Below are 25040 nucleotides of genomic sequence, written 5' to 3'. Positions count from 1 at the left end.
ACGCAGCAAGTACGATACGTGTCGGGTACGCACCGTACGACCCTTTTTCTACGGGAGCTGAAAACAGCCGTAAAAGCTGAGTTCGCGCCGAAACAGGTACGGAACGGCCCGCCCGGGTACGGTGCATACCCCCCATGATCGCAGGGGTACGCACCGTACCCCTGCGATCATGGGGTGTACGAGCCGTACCCCCATTGTACGATCGGTGTACGAGCCGTACCCCCATTGTATGATTTGTGTACGGCTCGTACACCGATCGTACATGGGGTACGGCTCGTACACCGATCGTACAATGGGGGTACAGCTCGTACACCGATCGAACAATGGGGGTACGGCTCGTACACCGATGGGGTACGGCTCGTACACCAATCGTACAATGGGGGTACGGCTCGTACACCAATCGTACAATGGGGGTACGGCTCGTACACCCCATGATCGCAGGGATACGGTGCGTACCACTGCGATTTTGGGGGGTACGGACCGTACCGCGTGTATGTGTTTGTGTGCTTTTCCGTACGACTCGCCCTTACCTGACGTGGACCGTACGAATCGCGTCCTCATACCCCGGTCTGGATTATACTTGTCGGGTCGTACGGCATGTGTACGAGTCGTACGGTATGTGTACGAGTCGTACGGTTCACGGTTTCAGCCTTGCAATACGTACGGATCGCGACGATTCGGACCGATTCACGGAATACGGATCGTACTTCGCGACTCGGACGGACGGGTACGATTCGTACGGAGAGGGCTTCGGATACAAATCGTACAGACGGTTTTTTTCCTGAATCGGAATCGACCCCTTTATGTCTATTTTTGAGTTATATTATACGCCTGGAAAACTTGCTAAATGGACCCCAACAAGGGGGAATAAGTGTAATCGTTGTGGGTTATCTGCTGCGGATGCATCTCATATGTTTTTTTTCTGTCCCAAACTTTCTCAATTTATTAAGGATGTAGAGTTTTTTTTGATACATAGTTTGGGTATTCGACAGCAACTGTCGGCAGAGTTGGTGATCTTTGGTTTTCAAGAAAGCTCGGCCAGTGCTCAGTCGGAGGCTGAAGAAGGGTTTATTTTTATTTGTATGTCTGTTTTTCGCCTGTGTATTACGTCCCAATGGCTTGATGCCGAACCACCAACCTTTATCAACTGGCAATCTAGATTATTGTTTATATATCATCTTGAGACCTCTCTGTACTAAGCGAAGGGTGTGAGAAGGAAAATTCGGGGGTTGAAACTGTGGTCTCCTATTGCTAATTGGATATGAATTTACGACGTATTGGCATGATGAAATGATTTAAAAATTCTCTTTCTTCTTTTTTTTATATCTGTATTAGAACCTTATCTGTTGATAGTCAAAAATTGAATGATGTATTTGGATTGCCTATAGTCTATTGTTTGTGATCTGTCTGCTTCCGGATATAAATTTCAAATAAAAAAAATTATAAAAAATCCTGCCAATTTTTAAACATTCATGAGATTCACTCAGGGATAAAACGTACTTACATTTTATTTTTTCTGCGGGGTCAATGTAGTTGGAGTATCAGAATTGGCTAAGTGGAAATGTTTCAGCTGAGTATCTGGATGGGGTTAGGCTTGTAATGGTATGGGTACGTTTTTGGGGGAGCTTTGTCCGAGGCATGTCAGCTAGAGGCAGATTTCTTGTGAACTGGCAAGGGATGAACGGCGATAGGTGTACAAGTACATGTGACATATTTATCTTGATATATATTCAACTTTAGTCGCAGAGAATTCAGTGAATTCATCACCTGTTGCAGCTGTGTCTGCTTAAGAGTCTATGTGAGTGGGATGTATAGCCTGCGTGACAGCATCTGTCTTTACTAAATTATTCACTAAAAAAATAATACATTGGAAACACAAACGTTATAATTGAATAGCTTAAATGTTGTGCAGAACTACCAAATTATTTGCAGAGCTACATGCCAAATCAACAAAAACCAAGCTTTAATTATGATACATGGCTTCAAAGAGATTTTCAGGCATTGCACCCCCTCTTTCCTGCTAGTCAAGGGAACATTCTGGAGCTAGATTGTGATTTTTGTTCGGCATGTTATGAGAAACTATACATATGTAGGTAGTTATTGCCATAGAGCACATTGTAAACTTTTGAATGAATTTGTGACATGAGTCAGTGGTCGCAGGTCAGTGCTAAAATGCTGTTAGCTCTTTCCAGCACATGAAAAATAAATCAAGGGTGCACTGGGAAGGAAGAGGTGTGGCGCAGAGGCCAGGGTGGCTGACTCCGGAACCCGGGTGCTCACGGTTCGATCGCCGGGGGCAGATCAGCCCAGCACCACGTGACTCTGGGCAATAGCTCACTAAATCTTCCCGATGGCCCCCAGCGCCTTGACACTCTCGGGTAATTGTTCATGCTTTACAAATACTGAACATTTACTAAAAAAAAGAAATTATGTGCAAGTCATCATGGAACACATCTAAAAGGAGATGTATTCTCTGACAGCCTTCCATGTTTATGCTACATTCTTACCCACCATGAATCTGGAATGCTGACGCTTACTTACCACAAACTCTTTTCAAAGGGGGCAGCATATGGACAGGTGGGTTCGGAGTGTTAGCCAGATAGTTTTACAATACATACCGGCACAGCAATGGAACAAGTTTGTTGGAATATGTAAGGCAAGATATGGAGGCTTTCGATTTCCTCTTCAATTGGTTTTGTGATCTTACATGGGGTTTCCACGCAAGTCACTGATTGACAAATTAACATATTATTGCAGAATTGTGAGTTCTTGTCCATAAATATTATTTATCTCAAGGTCAATAAATAGAAAAAAAATGTGCCCTGGACAAATCCTTTCCAACCCACTAGAAATCTTGTATACAGCATAGTAACCTTGCCCTTAGGTACACTCTCCCTTCAACATCCACTTTCTTGGAGTTAATAAAAGTAATTCATTTTAGGGTTCAAGAAATATTGAAGTAATGCATATAGAGCCCATATATTAACCTAAATACTTATTTCACCAGTGCAAGCTAAACCGCTTAATGTTTTGACTGAATGTGTTACGCTGAATCATTTAAAATACATACATGCAAGCAAAAGGTCACTTCCAGAACCTGGAAGACTTCCATCCACCTCTTCTAATTCCATAAAACTGTGTTTGTGACTCTATAAGGTCTCACACACAGGATTAGGTTGGTCGTGCGTCTAACATGGAAGGCTGTGAGTGAAGCCTACCCAATATTTCCAATTCTTGCTGATTCAGTCCATCCACAGAAACTGAAAAGGCAAGAGGTGGAATATACATGACATGGTTGAACCCAAGGAGTTCACTACTTTTTCACCACTTAATAATAAAGACAAGTTGCTTCGTAAAGCTCCCACTTACACAGGTAGATCAAATCTTTGGGCAATATTGAGCTGCATCTTAAACACCTTCTGCTGTTCTTCACGCTGTTGCGGTGTGGATGCAAGCCACGGTGTGAAGTCCAACCCAATCTGCAAGGACAAATGTTCAAATATGAACATCTATAAAAACAATACATAGCGTTTAAGATACATTGAGAATCTTATTGTCATCGGTCAGTGATCACCAATGACGCTTCTTCTGTTTAATATATTCATAAGACCGTCCAAGATAGTCTTTATGCATTATACTGCTGACTTTTACCCATCGGGATAATGCATCAAAGGGAAGTCACCAATGGACAACTGAAAACCTGAGTGTTGTAAAACAAGATAAACAAATGTTAATAGCAGAACACTAAATATAGGAAAGACCAACTGGAATTCTGGTTGAAAACCATTGATAAGTTACCGACTGCCAAGATGCAGTCATTTACAAAAGGGTAAAGGGCCCTCATGGACCCCCTTGCTTTTGGGAATTTGGGTGGCAGCTTTATGGAGAGAAGGCATGGTCCAGGACACCACTGCTGCTATCACTGAAGTTTTGCAACTGGAAACCCTTTTCTTAAAAAGCAGCTCTGGTTCATTTATGAATATTAGTTAGGCCGGTCCTTCTGTGACATGCTGTGATTCGGTATTTTGTGAATCAACAAATTTGTTCATAGGTTGGTTCACAAAATCAGGTTACATTTGCAAAAAGTTGGTCCGTAATTCACAACAAATCTTAGTACATCTGACCCTTGGACTTTATAACCAAACAGTGAGTGACATTCACATAAAAACATTAAGCAAGTGCGGGCTCTTTACCTCTCCGATGGCCACCAGCTTATCTTTATACTTCTCAAACACTGGGATGGCTGGCTCCAAATCCTGCAAGAGATAGTGTGTGTTACTTGACTACCAGGAATCCAGAGGAGGGCAGGTCTCTGCTGAATACACATCACATTCTGTCAAGTGGTGTCATCATTAAAGTAAATTAAATTGTCTGTAACATTTCGGGTTAAAACAATTTCAAATAGGACAACTTCAGTATCTAGTTAAGAGAAACAGAGAAACACACGTCTCCAAGCTTGCTTCTCCTATACAATAGAATAAATCAAACTGAATTCATGGATAATATAATGAGCTTGTTTTTTTCTAATATTCAGTACATATTTGTTAAGAGGCACATCACCTTTCATTGAAGTTTTATATACTTGTTCACATAAGAGATGATTATATATCTCAAGTCTCTAACAATTTCAGTATCAATATATGCAAATGAATATCAAAGCTCTGTTCCTTTAAAGGGGCCCTCCAATGTAGAGAAATAAACTGTACAGAATCAGTTTTGCGGGTTCAAAAACACAATCTGCGCTCCATTTCAGAAGCACGTTTTCAAGAAGTCACTTCTGCTTATAAAACAGAGAAGAAATACACATGCTTACAAATATAAAAGCTTAAAAAAACAGACATACATACATCACATGTTGATTGTCGGTCACGTTTAAGTCCAATTCAGAGTCGGGTGGTGCAGTACCAAGGTTGTTCCTAGTAGACTTGCGCTTGAGAAATAAGGCTGATGGCTAAATGTAATTTATAAGCTAATTGTAGTGTTGGCACTTCTGGTACGCGCACTCTTTGAAGCAATATTCATAAGTAAAGAGGAAGAGTAAGCCCGACTATGACTGGTCATGAGAAAGCGCGGGCTGTTCCTTGTTTCCACCTGTGTCTTTCACCTGGCCATGCTGTAAATGTGTATCAGACAGTTCAAACTTGTTTGCTGGAGTAAAGCATGTGCTGAGGTCCTGAGCTTTGCCATCTGTGGTGTATATCAGACTGGCGACGAGGCGGGTTTTGAACCATCCCTGGTGGTTGGCGTCCTTGCGTGTGGTGAATCCTGCATCAGTCCTGCTTGCTGTCCAGCTGGTCGTTCCCCTGCGATGTTTCCTCTCATGATGATGGCCGAGTGAAGGTGCTACTCAGGAAGAAATTGGAGCCTCTGGTCAGCAGTGCTGGTAGCAAGGGAGTAACCAGAAAACTAAATACTCCCCACTTAGAGCTATATGGCACTCCTTCCTGGCTTAGTTCCTGACAATCCTTTTCATCCTTTCCTCATTAATCCATCTGTCATTATTTCTTCTCATATTTTTTACTATTTTCCTGCTTTCTTTCCTTCCCATTTTTGTCTTTATTCCTTCTTTCTGTTCAGTTCTTTCTTTCTTTCCATCCTGCTTTCTTTTTCTCATTTCCATTTATTTATTTCTAAAGTTTTATATATCGCAAACATGACCCTAGAGAGGTCATCGGAGCGATTTATACTAACAAAAGAATGCATCTCTTTTCTTCTTTTCATTCTTCTTTTGTTCCTTCGTTCCATCATGCTTTCCTTTCTTTCTATCTTCCCATTTGAATGTTATTTTTCCTTGTTTGCATCCTTGCACTCGGATTGCCACTCAGTTTTTTTAATTTGCCATTTGAATAATTTCTGGTTGCCATTCTGTTTGGCTTCTTTGCCTTCCCCATCCCCGTGCCCGACCAAGCATGTATGACATTGCATCTTACTCTTTTGAAGTGTCTATTAGCTTATGCACATGTCTTGTGACCTTCCAGTCTCTAGGCCTTGGTCGTTAGTACCGACGCAGCTGCAGATAATACGCTACTGTTGGATGCTCCCTCCAATTGAACGTCAAGGATTCCAGACATCGAAGAGTCCACGGTTTAGGGACCTTTTTGACATCAATGGATCAGAGTCAAGATTTTCATTTAATCAGAGTGAAGGATGATGAGTGAGTGCAAGAGAAGCCTTCAGATGTGCTGCATGGCACACAGCAGTCAGAGCTTGATATTTGAACTCCAAGAAATTGATACTGACACATACTGAAGGTTGGAAAATAGATCAGATGGGTAAATGTTTTTGGAACAAGCCAATAATAGCGGTCCGTCTTCCATTCTGTACTTCATAACCTTGAAGAAATCACTGAGCCACTTGTCACCTATTTGGAACTATACATGAAAACATCAAATGCAGCTGTCAAATCATTCCTGGTTGTAAATCATCATGTCAAACAGCACTGTGTACAGGAAAAGCTGGAAAGCATTGTTTGTGGTGGGGGTGAGACCCACTCGCCCTTTCAGCACCCAGAAACACACAATTCACCGCTCAAGGTGCAGTGACAGTGGTGCCACATCACAGAAGTACATACAGCTGATCTTACATCTGTCATGAGAGGACTTCAATGCAGTTTGATTTCAGCACATGGAATCCGGTCCAACACCATGTGTCACAGATGCGGTCCACCAGATCACTTCCATAAAGCGTTCAAATACAAAAATACGTCAATGTCAAAAGCTGAAAGAATCCTCTTCTCATTCGTTGTGCCGCAGTTCTGAATTAAAAGATCAAGGCACCAAAAAAAGTTACAGAAGAATTTCATTTGCAGCTGAAAAGGTCCTTCTGATTAATATCCATTAATATCCATCCAGGCAGGATGCTGAGATGCCAAGGAGGGAAGTGTTTTCCATCAGATACACTGCTCCGATTGAAGACATTGATAACAGTAAACTGATTATCATGACTGTCATGTTTTGGGCAAGAAGATCCCCTTCCTTGAGTTACAGGAGCCACCTAAATGACTGATCTTGAGTTTTCAGGTCTAGTGAAGACACGCAAATGCAACCATGCAGTCATCCAATGTGAGGATTTCTGTGGTTCTTGCACAGCACTACCCTTCATGGTCCTCGCTGTCTCTCTGCAGCCTCAGACACCAGGAGAGGCAACGTCCTAGCAATCCCTAGGGGCTATGTCTGCATCCTCCCTTTAGCTCTTTTTTGTTAGCCTTGAGCTGCAGCCTCCAATGTAGAAAGGCTCCATTGACAAGGCATTCTCACTGAAGAACATTTATCACCTTTAGGCTGTTGCAGTTAGTTATGTTGCATGTTCTTCTGATGTTTAGGCCACCTAAAATCCCACAAGAACTGCGCTCCCATGAAGCTATTTTTTCAGGGCTTTCTCTCTGTAGATGAGAACTCAAAAGCTTAAGTTAAAGAGGTGGATTCTGCTAATTCAAGCAAGATAAATAATAGTGTAGAAGTCATGTACATCTGAACCACAGCCAGGCCTCTGTCAGAGCACCACAAGCCTCTCTGTGTGATCTTTATTATGATGTATTTTGTAAAGACTTACCATACACACTTAGAAAGGGTTAAAAATGCTGAGCAATAACAATGGAGGCATTTACTGGTAAAAAGGTAGTAAACAATACATGTCAGGCATACATTTGGTCCCATTCATTTGTGTGAATTTAGGAACTCGTACAATAAACGATATTTAGAATTACTCATATTGCAGAAGAGAATTGAGCATCATCAGATGCAAGAAAAGAAAGATAAACCAGGAGAATGAATAACGAAGATCTTAAATAAAATTGATGTTACAAACCGACAAAGTAACGCTACGGGAGCCATCTGCGTCGCTCTGTATGGGGTGAATCCCGAAACATGGCAAAACGAAGCTTGGATATCTTCAAACAAAAGAAAAAGTGTTTTAATAATAAAGGAAATAATAGTGATAATGCCTCTTACGGTCAACTCTACGTCATGCCTGCAGTTTCCGCCATATCCCCTTTACCACTCTCCCCTGCCAAAGCAACTCACTATTCCCACTCAACAGTAGAAATAAAGAGGTTCTAAAGTTGAGGGACCATCTCTGAAATCCTATAAGAGTGATCATTAGGGAAAGATCAAGTGATCCAGCCTCTCTGTAAGCAGCCCAGAAAGTCTACTTTTCAGACATGTATATAACACATCCGCTGACCTAATTGCAACTCAGAATTCATGGGAGGCCTAGGTTTTTGGAAGATCCTCCCCACATAACAGCATACATTAAACCTGAACAGCTGTTTATTTTCACTCTAGAGTGAAAATCTGTGCACAAGTGACTTCCATTACTTTTACTGGTTACCGCACTGGAGTCCAAGCAGCTATTGCTTAACTTGTTGGCTTAGCATGGTATGTCTATTTTGATTCCAGGTGCTTACAGAGTGGAGATCTAGCCAAAGAAATACTTTAACAAACTAGGGGTAAAGCAAGAGTATGGGAGATCACAGAACAGTAGACAGTACCCAGCAGGGGAACCAAGTCATTGCAGAGGAGGGTGAAGGGCAGGGTCAACCATTCAGAAGGTGTGATGAGAGAAGTCAGTTCTGTGCATGGACTGCAGTTTAGGCGTGAGCCGGAAACTCGTCAGCAAGGAAGTTCCAAGTTCTTTGAGCAAAGCACATAAAGGATTGTTACACAGTATTGCATTGCCCAATTTTCTGATCTCAGGTGAGACGTGCCTTATTTCTAGCACACTGTATGGTGTAGTATCAGACTATCACCTAAATTAAGGGGCTGATTCAGAAAAGCATTTATGAGTACGGGAACTAGTACTACTGAAATATTCTTTTACTTACTCTTATAGACCTTTGTGCACTGGCCCTGATACGTCCAACTCCCTATCAGTAAATGTGCAAAGCTGACATTAAATAAGACCTCACTGATATTATTACATTTTTCAATATTACAAGTACAGTTCACCTAGTGAGTCTTATAGAATTCGACTGATCACAAATCTATAAAATATAAGTAACAGCTTCTCATTCTATGTAGCACAGACAATTTAAAAGATCTACTAGATGGATTCTGTACATACCAAGTGCCAGTAACTGAAAATATATGAAGTTGTTCTAGGCAAAATGGTAGAGAGAATCTTCGACTTTCAGGCTCAGGTATCTGCCTTACATTACTGTAGCCACAAAAAGAAAACTGCAAATAGAACAATTGATGGACAGAATGCAGAGCAATGTCATACTTTCACCCCAGTACAGAAATCTGGGCCTAAGTGCGCCAGGTATGCCCAGATGTGGGTCCTGGGCTCACTGTGCCACTAGAGTCAAGCTATCCTGGCTGATGAGGGGTGAAACCCCGAAACCGGTCCTAGGATGCATGTTTCCGGTCCAGGGTGGACCTGGCTTCTCAGTTCGGGCTGGACTGTTCCCATGAGGCACAGGGTCAAGACTGATTTGCATATGGCCAGGTCTAAACTGGGGTGGCATGGTGAGCAAAAGAATGATGGATTTAACTCAGATCTCTTGAATGGGGGTGAATGTTTTGATTTGTTCTGCATTCCGTCCATCAATTTTGTGTCTTTCACAAAAACAAAACCTCATACATAAGGGGTAAGAAGCTTTGATATCTAAGTACTCAGTACCTGATTAGAGACAGAATCTTATAACTGTTTCCAAGTGTATTGAATTCTTGATATCATAGATTGGATGTGACTTCCTCAAGTAATAAAAGCTTGACAATTATTCAATGAACCTACCTTTGCCTGATGACACACGATGTCTCGAAAACATATACTGTATCACAGGGTAATTATGAGAATTAAAATTCCTTGTAATCAAACTATTTAGAAGAAGCTTCCAAGTATTTTGTGGTAAAGTAACAATTCCTTTCATTTTCCACAGTAAATACTTTTTCAGTTTAAGATATTTTTTAATTGGTGTGCATGCCTGGAGGCAGTGATGGAGGAAGCCGAAAGATCAAGTAAAATCTGTGTACCAACCGTGTAAGGTGAAAGACACAGAGTTCTGATTCACACATATGGAAATTCAAACGATACATTTAGAGTGGAAAAAATTCAAGTTGAGAAATGTAGGATGTAAAAGATTTCCTACGGCTTCGAATATGACAAAAGAGCTATACGCTCCATTGTAAATCATTTCAAGTTTACTTGGCATCCAAGAAATTATCTGACATTGTAAGACAACATATGACCTGTCTTGTTCAGTTCTGTTTCAGTAAATGTTTATATGATAACCTTTATAGAAAAGCACACTATGTGTATCATCAGGGCATGAACTTCGAAAATAATATTGCCTGCAACAAAGTCACTCTCTGTCTATTCCATAGAAATGTAGATCTTACAGACTTATTGGTTTAAGGCTCAGGACAACCAGAACTGGAAAATCCCAGAGTGTGCAGTCCCTGATAGAAAAATCTCTGTCGTAATGCCATTAAGGCACGGCTAGATGCCTCATATCAAGCTCTACACCAAAGGTGCGGTCAGCTGATTCTGAATGAGGAAGTATTTAGATGTTATCCAGGTTCTCCAAAAAACTAATCCGTCTTATCCAATGAACAATTCCATAGGAATTTTAAATAAACTTTGTTGGACACCCACTTAACTCAAACTCTAAAATATTTTCACCACACAAAGTTAAGAAAAATAAAATCCAGGGCGACTTACAGCTCTTCTAACCCCATAGCGTTATCATATGTCGCTTCCCTGTACCTATCACAACCAGGACACACTTTTTTAACATTCTACTGCCCCAAAGGTCCTTAATTCCCCATATGTACTAATGTTTCCACAATTAGTGACATGTCTAAGAAAACTTCAAAACCCAGTTGTGCCCAGACTCTATGGTAACCAATCCATGAAGAACATACCTCTGCGACAGGCCAATGATCCTCTCAAACTCATTTATATTTTCTGTAACTGAAACCAAAGCTATTACTCCAGCCTAGAAAAAGGAAAACAAATGTAATGTTACATTTGAATAGACTATCCTGACATTGGTTTACATTGTAAATTCAACTAAATTATTGAATTAAATGTGTCAGTTTGGACAAGAACCAGGATAAATGCTACACTGAATTTCCCATGCAATATCATGAAATGTTAATGGTGATTTGGCCAAGGCATGCAATGGCCATTCAGGAACAGAAAAAATAGACTGTTTTCAAACACTTTTTAACTATGAAATTCCAGGTTTCCTCTTCGATATGCAAGGTCATCCATTCAGCAGCAGAGGGAAAAATACAATATTCTTTGGCATACATGAGTCCAAAACAAACTACATGAAAATAATATGCTTAGGTTTCTATAAAAGAAAACACTGCGTACATCACAAAAAGTACAAAACTCTGAAGCAATATTGAAAACCAAGTAGGGAACGCCACTTTTATGAGTCAGTCGTTTTACACAGCCTTCCAAGGACATAAACCTCATAACTACAGTCCAAATTCTAAATATATCCCAGCCACCAACCCTGTCTACTGATAGGCTCAATAGCCATCTCTGTTAGGAGGGACAGGGGCGCCTCTCCTTTTTAGATGCCCAACAACTGATGAAACCATATCACATTCTGGAAAAAGTCACACTTTCCTTAACAAAAAAACATACACCATAATAAAAAAACATACACCATTGTTAGAAACTACCTTATTATTGTAGGAAAATTAATTTTGAAACTATGTGAAAGAGGCCTTAAAAGCAGTCATTATTTGGGAATTCAAATCTGCCCCCCTGGCAAAGGAGGGAAGCTGTGTCCGAAATGGGCTACACAAGGTCATATACACTAGTTTCTTGGTCCCACTTATGCTCCGAGTCTGATCCATGCTTCAAAAAGATCCAAGTGGCAAAAATCTTGAAATCAAAGCCATCAAAAATGCTTCATCGTCAGGACAGTGTCTTCTTTTCCAATGCACACACTTTAACTTCTCACTTTTGGATGTCGAAATCTATCAGTGGAATAGCAAATTCCTGCTTTGGGATTTAGTTTTTGAACAAAAAAAACTGTGTAAAAGTTAGTGGGGCGGCCATCCTGTTTGAGACAGCCGTTCATCAAACTTTTCTAACTTTGACAGGAACCGCTGTCACAGCAATTCCTGCCAATGTTAAGAGATGTCTACTGGCGGGTGGACATCTTTCAGTTTGGGGGACAGGATGTCCGTCAGCAGGAAGGAGTAATTTACTCCATCGCCGTGGCAGACATTACTTGGTCCTCCAAAGTCAATATCAAGCCGTAAATCTAAACTTCCAATGTATGCTTACCATGACGATATAGTGATAGTACATATATTGGAGTTTTCATATGTGCATGACTAGGTTTCTGTATTCGGTATTTTGATAAACAACTGTTGGGCAGACTATGTAAAACTGTGTGGAAGTGTCAAAAGGACCCGTTAGCATGGTCAACACATGCATATTGGAGAGATATGTTAAGTGGAGGGTACACCATGAACCTGTGTTTCACTTGTGGTCCTTCATGCAGGTTACCTAAAAATATTTAGCGAAGTGACATGAATAGCACACATGCTACTCACCAACAGAATTTATGGGAATGTTGTATGCTGTTGTTATAAAGAACTCCCCAAATTACAGACACATTCCAAGGGCCTCCCGCACCCATCTCCTCCTAGAATGACCCAGTCTGATTCTAGGCACATAGTAAGCCTCACTGAAGGTTCCATACCCCAGTAGTTCCAGAGCGCTCAGGTTTTGAACATTCTTAGAAGTGTGAGCTAATTAACATATTTGATAACTTCACAAGAAGTGATGTCACACAAACTTTGACATCATTGACAACATAAACAAATAACTGATTAAATGATAAAACAATCAAAGTTAATAGAATAACACTATAACCTCACTGGAGCAGACGGAAACTGTTGCAGATCACCACTCTGATGTGTCCAAAGTGATTCCTTCCATCAAATGAATAAGCCTGGGGGAAGACTCTAGACTCCCAAAGAAGTGAAGTTTCTTCCTGGATCTTTTGCATCCCCAAGGAACTAGTTAGCACAAAACAGAGCTCTGAACTGAGGTGAATTTAGCGATCAGGTTCAGGTCCTTCTTAGAGAGCTCAGAACAACCTCCAAATGTGTGAGTCTCACTCACAATGAGTGAGACTTGAAATATATGTTGTTCGTCATAATGTTCGGACTGACTCGTCAGAGAGCTGAGAGAGCTGAGGTTGCAGAGGAGGCATGAGAGGCTGCAATATTCACCACCTTCATACACAGCCCCCCCACCAAACTCTGTACACTGTTCTGTTGGAATTCATCATGTGCTTCCCAACTTCTTCACAGTTTCAATGTTCGCTAAGCACGCTGCCCCCAAACTATGCTTCCCTTTATCAGAGATGGGGAAACAGAATTTCTGGAAAGCGTCTCTGGCTGTGCTGTGATTGGTGGCACTTACAAGCTATAGAAAATACACCCTCAATTTCCCCTTTGTAAATATCATGCAAAGAAAATGGGGGAAAACAATTCCTGCCTTCCTTATTACTCTATCATTAATAATGATGAAAACTGAACCCAACATAAAATGTATACATGTAAGCTTAAACATATTATTTTTGTTTGAAGGAACGTGCATGACTTGTGTGTGAAAAAACGGGAAATAGAAGTTGAAATAGAAACTGCAGTTTAGGTGAATTCATTATGTCAACAATGTCGACCTGGGCCACATAAGGCTGAAGAGTGACCACAACAATACATCTGAATACTTGGGGAAAAAGCCATTGCTTACCTTTCTTGATTTTTCGATCACTTCGTCAATATCCTGTAAGCCAATGCATATGTTTAAAATGTGTGAAACCCAATTCAAGCATCAATTCATCAAAATATGTGAAAAGCAACTTGTCACTTGACCTTTATTGAGCAATACCCCTCTGGTGGATTATGTTGGCTGCTCGCAAATCCACCTATTGAAAAGGTCAATGCGGCTGCCAATATATCTGAGATCCAGAAAGATTAATGCTGTGCTCAGCAGCGGGCTCCCTGCACCATCACTTACCTTAAGTTTCCAAATTCAGAAAAGTTCCTTGAATCTAAGACTCCAACATTAATTGAAGAAACTGAATCGACCAAGAGCGTGGAAATGACGATCTAGTATTGATCCCACATTAAACAGTGGTGTTGATTTAGTTAAGCCTTCAGAGCACAAACCTCATCAATCAATCTTTTCCAACTTAAGGAAGTGACATTTTACAGATGTGGGGACCTTTCCCATTTGTTGGAGTTTGTATATCTTCCTCAAAAAGTGCAATAAATAAGGTCACTGAAGAGCATGAACAGATGAGTTTATCTGACCACATTTAACCTCTTCTTTTGTCTACTACAGATGCCCGTAGTGTTGAATGTTGAAATCCTGTTTTCAAAAAATAAGATCACGCTCACCCACTGATCCCTCTCCTGCCAAAATTATAGCTTGTACTTCTCCTTTTAATAATACTGATGTCAATTATTTAATACGCCGTTGGCAGAGGGTGTTGACCTGGCTGCTTGGAAAAAGGGATTTTAACCACCTCTCCTTAAAAAACACAAAAACAAATCCACGCGGCCTGGACAACTAGACACATCCCCGTATTAATAGCACTCGGGAAAACAGGTAAATAGTGAGCCGGCTAGATCTGTCGAAGATAAGGGAGTTTAACACCCCTCACAATCTGGCTTTCATGCTGGATTTGGTACAGAAGTGGCACTGCTGGAAGTTACTGGATTTATAAGAATTAACCTAGGTAGGAGCAAAAAAGCTGTGTTAATTTGCTTGACCTATCCACTGTGCTTGATACGGTATCGCACAAGATCCTTCTAAAGAGATTAAAAGAGGCAGGAACTGTGGATACAGCCTGGACATGGCTAACATCATTCCTATCAAATAGAGGCAAGCAGTATTTTTAGCTCCTTTCCCATCTAAGAATAGGGAAATCGTCTGTGGAGTGCTGCAAGGCTGCAAGGCTCAGCGCAGACCCCCATTCTATTCAACATTTATTTGGCACCCTTGGTACACATTGTGGAGTTGTGGGCTTTTAACATTGTATCCTATGCGGATGACATACAATTGATGCTTTTCGTTCCATCAATTTACCGACTCAATAGTAGCTAATTTCCAGGGTTGCCTTCCGGCAGTAGGAATTTGGATGCATGAAAACTGACTCAAACTGAATTTGGGTTCAGAGTTTCCGGCCTTAGGGAATTTTTCTCCCCTGGCCGTAAAAAGTCTCTGATTGGCCAGCCTTGAGAATGCTCCCATCCTGACAGAGGTTGTAAAATATCTAGATAAGCCATAGATACAGGGCTCAATGGAAACCTGTTTGTTTTTGCTGAAAGCCCTCAAAATGACAATAAAGGCTTTGCCAGTGGACAAATGCAAAGATATTACCCATGCCCTCAATATGTCTATGTTGGATTATGCTAATGTGCCGTATATGGGGGCTCCAGATGAACTGCTTAACAAACTTCAATTGGTGCGAAATGCAGCTGCACAGCTTATTTTGAACATTCCTAAAAAGCAATCCATTCAGAATGGCCCGAGAGCTTTGTACTGGCTCCCGATCAGACAAGTTAAATTTAAAGCTTTAGTGATTACCTTTGAAGCTCTTCAAAAAAATATCCTTTCCGTCTTCATAACACAGTGTCCTTCTAGGGCACTTAGATCTGCTAACCAACACTTATTATGTACTCCTAGGGTTCACATAGTCACATTAGGTAGAAGTTCTTTCTCCACGAGGGTCCCTAGGCTTTGGAATGCTCTGCCAAAGAACTTGCAGAATAAAAAACTGGAACCACCCTTTAGAAAAGGTCTTAAGAAATTTCTGTTTAGGGAACACTAGAGAAATGGCAGTCACTTGAAAGTCTTAGCACCAGGACACTCCCTTCGGGTGCAGCTGCTTGCGCTTTATCAATCTTCATTTAATTTAATTTCAATAAGGGATTGACATTTTTTCAGGATGGTTACAAGGCAAAATCTGTCAGTTTTACAAAAACGTATGGCTGAAGATTGCATATTAGAACTTATAAATTCTTGGCTCTGGGTATCTTCCCTGGTGTATGGTACATGGTATCTCTATAGTGCAAACTTTGCCAAAAGGCAGTGGAGCGCTGTACATGGCCAAAGATAAATATAAAGTCAATGTGTAATACGAGAGGATTCTGGGTTGTGGATGATTAATACATTCTGATGTAGGGTTCTTTAAAGAGGTGAGTCTTTAACTCTTTCCTAAACTGGAGCCTTGTTGGGGTGGTCAAAATGGATACGGGGATGTTGTTCCAAATCCTTCATGCATAGATGGGAAAGGCCTGCTGTCTTGTTTTTTTTAGACTTCATAGTCCGCAGCCTGATGGTTTCCTCGCTGCGGGTGTGCCGAGAACCACCAGAAATAGTGTGTTTGTCTGCAAGACAAGATAAGCAGGGGTGCTGGTTGCACCAACACTGCAAATCTCATCAATGGACTATAGAACTGAGCTTAAGGTTCAGCTTCGTCCAACCTCTACCAACTTCTGCTTTAATGTAGTCCTGGCCCTTATCTAATATCCTGTAGATGAAACTCTTCACAGGACGATTGTGGCTAGTGTTGATGTCAAGCAAGCACACGGTTGTCAGACCCGATGTGAATGAGAAAAGGCTGGACAATTACCTTAGAACAGCCCTGCACATCTCTCAAATCTAGCCTGGAAGGGACTCATTATTCTCCTCATCCTTTTCTATGGGTATCACATACTCCTCCTTCTCTGCTAATGGTGGCATGGCTTTTGGTTGATGACATGGTCAATTCATGTTCAGGGCCAGCACCCAAGTCTTTCAAATAATCAACCTCTATGATCTTCTTAGAACAGTTAAGGATCCAGCCCATTTGTCTACATGAGCTCTAGGCCAAACATGCTTCCTTATGTTGACTTATTCTCCTACTTGAAATCTATTCAGCATACATTTCTGATCAATCTGTTCCTTCAGAAGTTGCTGGCTGGTCTTGAGGATGTATTTGGCCTTATGTATTAGGTGTGCAAATGTGTGGCTGAGACTAAGCACAGAATCCAAAATGCTGAATATGGGAGACTTTGGGTTCCTTTGCCAGCCCTTATTGATCAAAGTAAGTTGCCCAGTGTAGGCTTGCTTGTTCTAGAGTTCCAAAGAGCTAGGGCTGTCAAGCTTCTTCAGGATTATACCACTTCATACTCCATGGCTGCACTAAAACACCTACCATGGTAGGAAACGGAAAACGTATAAGTCACAATAACCTTGTCCCACGTGGCCTTCAAGGACATTGACATGAAGTTTCATCAATGGTCAGAAACTACTACTCTTGGGAATTCAATCTGTGACAACCACCACAGAGGTTGTACTCAACAGTATGGTCTCTGGGTATCAGGTCGTGTGGTCCACCAAAATGTGTTTGCTCTCAAAAGTTTAAGAGGAATGCAGGAGACCATCTTTATTGATCTATGCATTCTGAAGACATACTTCTACCACATTCAGTGGTACTAGGAGTACATGTGTTTATTCTCCAGGCTTACCACATATTTGGTAGTGAAAGAAAGGTGTTAGGTTTCTATGCCCATTTCAAGCTAGTAGAAAGAAAAGAAAAGGTTCTCCATGGTCTTGTTAATCCCCAGATGTCTAGAGAAAGCAACCTTGTCAGTGAGTTGCATTAAAAAGTCCCAATTCACCTGGCCGGTCTATCATCCTCTTCCTGGTTCCCCTTTTAGGGTCAGAGGGTTTGCTGTAGAGCAACCCATGTTCTTAAGCAACCTTAAAGCAACCAACGTCCAGTACTCCAACCTATGGCAGGGCACGCACAGCCTTTAAGGAGTAGGACACTTTGAGCAAGCTTTTAAAAACTCAGCTTTTACAAGATATCCAGCCTCAACCCACTCTTGGATTTCTTGCAGGCTCCTCCGGTCTAGTACCTGGTCTGTCGTTGGCAGATCTGATTCTTCCCTGAAGAGGTAGGCAGCTTAGACCGACTAAGGAGCGCCTCTGCAGTATCTAGAGGAACCCCAGACACCTCTGCGTCTCAGACAGAAGCCCCCTCTGAGGGTTCTCCTCTTCCCCCAAGTGATCTGGTGTTCGCCCGCACATTTTGGGATCACAGCCTCAACAAGACCACAAACTCAAAGGCCATCCCAAACAGACAATCTGTACTGAGGTCTTTCCTTAACCCAACCAGACTCTCTCTCTAGTCTCTCCCACTAGCTTCAGATTTCAGTTTCACACTTGCAATCAAATAAACAGTCACCACTCATAGTGACCCCCACAAAAGTTGTCACGAGGAATGACCTTACACAAGTATCAACTGTTGTTTGGTCAGCACCGGAGTCCTGCATTCCAATTAACTCCAACCCAACTACCAAGAAAGGTTACAGACAGTCTTGGCTGTTTTGAGGGATTTGAAGCTTGATTCCTCCCCTACCCTCCCAGCAACCCACACAAACTAACAGTCCACTGGAGAGGCTACTTTTACAACCTTCTTCACATCAAACAGTTGGCTCAGACACCTGCAATGTTGAAGTTATATACGGGCAGATACACAGGAGGGGGCTGCACTCCACAACTGTTAAACTAATCTTGAGGTTTGCCCCGGGGCACTGTTTGGCTACCTCTGCCATTTCCAGTCTTGTAACCCTTATAAAGGATCCATTCCAGTTAGTTTTTTACCACCACCCCACTGAGGACATGACTCACAGTTCTCTTTTTCATAAGTCATGAATGTGCCCCTTGAATACCGATTTCATGGAGTGTGCATGAGACTGCTTAGTAACCTAACAGGACAAACCAATAGAAGGGGGTATTCCGCAGTTGTTCATAGCCTCTAAGGTTTGTGCCTCCAACACAGCACTGCTATCCTGATCCTCCCAGCCCATTAAATTATTTTTAAAGCTTAGTTTAGCTGCACGCTTGAATTGATATTGTGTAGCACATTTAGCCTGTGCCTGATAAGAGCAATGAATGTGGCTAAAGGCATGGCCAAGGCTTCACACCTGATACAAAGAGATGTGCCCTCCTTCTGATCTCCTGCATCCTGTGCTCTATCCTGCTGTGTAGAGAAGACTGTAGCAATGGCGCTTCATTGGCAACAGCTAGACTGGAAGCAAATATACATCTGAGAGTAACATGTACATGTGGTTGGTTGTCACCCTAGAGCAAAAAGTATTTTACCGGGCCAACTACCCACTGTACCTGAAACAAGCTAACACTTTTGGTTTATCTGAGGTTCACCATTGACTGCAAGGCGACCTGTAAACTATTGTAGAACAAGGCGAGGAGGCTGAATTATTGGCTGTCCCTCTTTGAAAAGTAAGGACTATTCACACAGGATTCAGGAAAAAATGCTGTAGTCGCACCACCTGAAGGACAAGCTGGGGGAGGGGGAGGGGAGGAGTCGAAGTGAAGAGGAAGTAGACTGCCCTGCAAGTAGAGAACCTTTATAATTCAGCAAGCAAATAAGCGCAGAGTTCCAGTGAGGTGGGTTGAACCTGGTGAGATTGGAAGGCTTTGAGGTTCAACATAAAATTTCTCACGTTGAGCAGCCAAAAGTTAGTGCAATAATCAGTGTACCACTACCCAATCCCTACTGTAGAATACATCAACAGCCTGAGGGCCTGTGTGTGTGTACTCCACGTGCTGCTGCGTGCAGACCAGCTCTTACTAACACTATGAGAGATGTTCTAGGTCATCACTGCCGGTTTTCATGTCCACTGGATTGTGACTGCTGATCTTTCTAGAGGTCCAGAAACTGCGCGCAACCTATGCTGTCATAAGCAGCCTGGTCAGTGAGTAACCAGAAAGAAGCCGTAATCCCCATACACTGGCTCGGGTTTCAAATTGTGCACATTGAGAACACTGTATAGTAGACCCTGTGCATGGTTAGTGTTAATTGCTCCTGTATCCCTCGTTAAACGGAACCACTCCCCATGAAAAACAAAGAAGAGTTACAGAGTAACTAGAAATGAATTCAGAAGTATTGTTAATGTTACAAAAGTCTTATGGTTGCCAGGTGCGATGACTCTGTTATGGCAGTCGCCCCCTTGCTGAGTGCCAGCAGATTCAAACAGATGCAAAATAAAATGATAATAAAACAATGTTCTAATTTTATTTTTCATCTGACCTGCAGGCTCCCAGTAAGTTTTGTCATAGGGCGGGCCACCCTTTGACAGCAGCTGCAGCAGGGAGGAGTGGTTGTTGTAATTCTATCTAGGACCCTAATTCGATATTCCTGATTTATGCCCTTATGTGGTTATAATAAATAATATCCTTATAAAGGCATAAGAATCATATCCATATTTAGTCGTTGCCCATGCAGTCCAAATTAAGCAAGGCTACTTTCCCAGGCTCCTAGAGAGTACAATGAGTTCTCTAAACAAACCAAACCTCCAGCAACCTGGGAATTCCCCATGCTTTTGTTTTGATTTGTCCTAGAACTCCTGTGAGCACTGTAAGAACGGCCAGTTCTTAGTGACATCTTTATTGACGTTTTATGTCCAACCTTACGTCAAACCCGGCACCTTTCAGGTATAAATATACCAACGTTGCCTTAAGCAAACACACGGTGGTTTGGAGCAGAGCGGCTATCTACTTGCCCGAGAGCCCAGCTGATGCGAGAGCCCACGGACGCCACCCCTCCCTTTTGACGCACTGAGAAAGACGCTGTCTTTTTCTCAAGCCGAGAAAATCCAGCTCCGGTGTTTCCAGATACCCTTGCGGGTTGATGGGATATCGAGTCCTGAGAGAGAGATACCAGACCTCCTGCTTTCTATTACCCAGGTACGGAGCTGACTAAACCCGTAAGAGAATTCTTGACTCAGATTCTTGGCAAAAACCAACTTAACTTAAACTGCTACTTACTTACTCCTTCCCACGTATTAGGCTTAGGTCAGGTACACCGGGGTAGGCGTATTTAGAAGCACCAGTTGAGTACGTTAGTCAATGTATATATCTATGTATATATTTTATCCATTTTAAAATATCATATGGCTAAGAAACCATATCAATGCTTTTACAGTATTATTTCATAATACTCCTTTTACTGTACGCACTTTACTTTACATTAAGTATTGCAATTATGGCAATTCATTTCTCTTGCATGAGAAAGAAGACTGCTCAATAAATAACACCTTTTATTGAAAACGCCCGTCTCTCTTTTCTCTGCACTCTGGTGAAACTAAGTATGCACGATTGACTGAGTAAAATAGCTGTCTATTGTTTTCACACGACTCTAGAGATACACTCTTATTCTGAGGGAGCAAAGTTGTCATGTTTTATGGTTGTCAGAAACTAATCCCTTCTTGTCTAATCAGGAAAGTTAACTCCTTCTTGAACATTCGAGAAAGTTTCTAGTGACCTCTGAGCTAGCTGGCAAAACTAATTAAGTCTAATATAGTCAGTAGAGACCTAGTCGACCTCAGTCCTACGTCTACACTGCTGTTTATATTATTCCAATGCGCAGAGCCTATTGGGAATATAGGAACTACACTACACGTCTTAGGACGGCCACACCAACATGCGCACTTAGCATTTCTCGAACCAGAGCTGTGTTGCACAGCCAGGCGGAGAACACACAGGCTCCCAGGCCCTGACTGAACGGCAAACCAGCCCGTTCAGACCAATCCTAGCACTTCTCTCATGCTGGGGTAATAGTATTCCTAGCAGGAGAGCAGGGTTGGATTGGCACCTGGGAGGCTGCGTAGTGTGCACAAGCCCGTGGGAGTCTAGGGTCGGGCGAGGAGCAAGGAGGCAGCAGCAGGTAAGTACTATTTTATACATTTTAATTCATTTTTAGGTCTCGCCTGTCGATGCGCATGCGCATCGAGCTTGCGAGCCTATTGCGGCTTAAACAACCTTTAACTAAGAAGCAAGGAATCGTGGCGATTCCTTGCAGTGCCCGTGACTTTTAAGCTGAATGCGCATGTGCATTGAGCTTAAAAGCGCGTGCACAGCCGCAATCGCCGTCTGTTCCCTCAGCCGCATTCCTCCGACACCTTTTGAAGTGAAGCTTAGCTTCACTTCAAAGGCCCCGGCTTCTTCACACCCACATGCCGCTCTCCCCGCTCCGCCCCCTCCCCTGCCCGCCGTGTGCATTTCTCCTACACCCCCTCCCCACAGCAATGCCCTCCGTCTGTTTTACAATTTGAAGAGGTAATCAGAGTGCCTCCTCACATTTCACTTCACTGCCTTCCAACCTCATGGTTGAAACTTTAGTCACCATCTCCTGTTTGTCGTACCCCAAGCAGCAGTGCCCGCACTACCAATCCTTCTGTTATGCCACATCTCTCAGCTTACAGATTCCTTCGCTCTTTCTTTTACTCTCCACGTTTCTGCCTCTTTCACTCTCTCCTCCAACTCTCTCCCCCCTCTCCATTTACTTACACAAATCTCGCAGATACCCCAAGCAGCAGTGCCCGCACTACCAATCCTTCTGTTATGCCACATCTCTCAGCTTACATATTCCTTCGCTCTTTCTTTTACTCTCCACGTTTCTGCCTCTTTCACTCTCTCTTCCAACTCTCTCCCCCCTCTCCATTTACTTACACAAATCACGCATACCCCAAGCAGCAGTGCCCGCACTACCAATCCTTCTGTTATGCCACATCTCTCAGCTTACAGATTCGCACTTTCTTTTCCTTTCAACGTTTCTGCCTCTTTCACTCTCTCTTACAACTCTCTCCCCCCTCTCCATTTACTTACACAAATCTCGCAGATACCCCAAGCAGCAGTGCCCGCAATACCGCACTACCAAGCCTTCTGTTATGCCACATCTCTCAGCTTACATATTCCTTCGCTCTTTCTTTTACTCTCCACGTTTCTGCCTCTTTCACTCTCTCTTCCAACTCTCTCCCCCCTCTCCATTTACTTACACAAATCTCGCAGATACCCCAAGCAGCAGTGCCCGCACTACCAATCCTTCTGTTATGCCACATCTCTCAGCTTACATATTCCTTCGCTCTTTCTTTTACTCTCCAAGTTTCTGCCTCTTTCACTCTCTCTTCCAACTCTCTCCCCCCTCTCCATTTACTTACACAAATCTCGCAGATACCCCAAGCAGCAGTGCCCGCACTACCAATCCTTCTGTTATGCCACATCTCTCAGCTTACAGATTCCTTCGCTCTTTCTTTTACTCTCCACGTTTCTGCCTCTTTCACTCTCTCTTCCAACTCTCTCCCCCCTCTCCATTTACTTACACAAATCTCGCAGATACCCCAAGCAGCAGTGCCCGCACTACCAATCCTTCTGTTATGCCACATCTCTCAGCTTACAGATTCCTTCGCTCTTTCTTTTACTCTCCACGTTTCTGCCTCTTTCACTCTCTCTTCCAACTCTCTCCTCCCTCTCCATTTACTTACACAAATCTCGCAGATACCCCAAGCAGCAGTGCCCGCACTACCAATCCTTCTGTTATGCCACATCTCTCAGCTTACAGATTCCTTCGCTCTTTCTTTTACTCTCCACGTTTCTGCCTCTTTCACTCTCTCTTCCAACTCTCTCCCCCCTCTCCATTTACTTACACAAATCTCGCAGATACCCCAAGCAGCAGTGCCCGCACTACCAATCCTTCTGTTATGCCACATCTCTCAGCTTACATATTCCTTCGCTCTTTCTTTTACTCTCCACGTTTCTGCCTCTTTCACTCTCTCTTCCAACTCTCTCCCCCTCTCCATTTACTTACACAAATCTCGCAGAAACCCTAAGCAGCAGTGCCCGCACTACCAATCCTTCTGTTATGCCACATCTCTCAGCTTACATATTCCTTCGCTCTTTCTTTTACTCTCAACGTTTCTGCCTCTTTCACTCTCTCTTCCAACTCTCTCCCCCTCTCCATTTACTTACACAAATCTCGCAGATACTCCAAGTAGCAGTGCCCGCACTACCAATCCTTCTGTTATGCCACATCTCTCAGCTTACAGATTCCTTCGCTCTTTCTTTTACTCTCCACGTTTCTGCCTCTTTCACTCTCTCTTCCAACTCTCTCCCCCCTCTCCATTTACTTACACAAATCTCGCAGATACCCCAAGCAGCAGTGCCCGCACTACCAATCCTTCTGTTATGCCACATCTCTCAGCTTACATATTCCTTCGCTCTTTCTTTTACTCTCCACGTTTCTGCCTCTTTCACTCTCTCTTCCAACTCTCTCCCCCCTCTCCATTTACTTACACAAATCTCGCAGATACCCCAAGCAGCAGTGCCCGCACTACCAATCCTTCTGTTATTCCACATCTCTCAGCTTACAGATTCGCACTTTCTTTTCCTCTCAACGATTCTGCCTCTTTCACTCTCTCTTACAACTCTCTCCCCCCTCTCCATTTACTTACACAAATCTCGCAGATACCCCAAGCAGCAGTGCCCGCACTACCAATCCTTCTGTTATGCCACATCTCTCAGCTTACAGATTCCTTCGCTCTTTCTTTTACTCTCCACGTTTCAGCCTCTTTCACTCTCTCTTCCAACTCTCTCCCCCCTCTCCATTTACTTACACAAATCTCGCAGATACCCCAAGCAGCAGTGCCCGCACTACCAATCCTTCTGTTATGCCACATCTCTCAGCTTACAGATTCGCACTTTCTTTTCCTCTCAACGATTCTGCCTCTTTCACTCTCTCTTACAACTCTCTCCCCCCTCTCCATTTACTTACACAAATCTCGCAGATACCCCAAGCAGCAGTGCCCGCACTACCAATCCTTCTGTTATGCCACATCTCTCAGCTTACAGATTCCTTCGCTCTTTCTTTTACTCTCCACGTTTCAGCCTCTTTCACTCTCTCTTCCAACTCTCTCCCCCCTCTCCATTTACTTACACAAATCTCGCAGATACCCCAAGCAGCAGTGCCCGCACTACCAATCCTTCTGTTATGCCACATCTCTCAGCTTACAGATTCGCACTTTCTTTTCCTCTCAACGATTCTGCCTCTTTCACTCTCTCTTACAACTCTCTCCCCCCTCTCCATTTACTTACACAAATCTCGCAGATACCCCAAGCAGCAGTGCCCGCACTACCAATCCTTCACACACGCAACGCCACTCACACACGCAACGCCACTCACACACGCAACGCCACTCACACACGCAACG

The 25040-nt window shown here is 42.8% G+C and overlaps 1 protein-coding gene across 1 annotated transcript in view; it reads right to left on the bottom strand.

Annotated features, from left to right (window-relative positions):
- LOC144763808 (putative deoxyribonuclease tatdn3-A) overlaps nt 1–25040 on the bottom strand; it is a 47997-nt gene that overhangs the window by 21578 nt on the left and 1379 nt on the right. The window contains exons 2-6 of the mRNA XM_078649756.1: nt 13729–13761; nt 10863–10936; nt 7807–7888; nt 4194–4256; nt 3370–3479 (exon numbers count right to left, since the gene is read on the bottom strand). Coding sequence (XP_078505882.1) covers nt 3370–3479; nt 4194–4256; nt 7807–7888; nt 10863–10936; nt 13729–13761 — 362 coding nt within the window. The remainder of the gene's footprint in view (nt 1–3369; nt 3480–4193; nt 4257–7806; nt 7889–10862; nt 10937–13728; nt 13762–25040) is intronic.

This window comes from Lissotriton helveticus, chromosome 6 (genome assembly GCF_964261635.1).
Source record: "Lissotriton helveticus chromosome 6, aLisHel1.1, whole genome shotgun sequence".
Classification (NCBI taxonomy): domain Eukaryota; kingdom Metazoa; phylum Chordata; class Amphibia; order Caudata; family Salamandridae; genus Lissotriton; species Lissotriton helveticus.
This window is presented reverse-complemented; position numbering and strand designations above follow the sequence as displayed.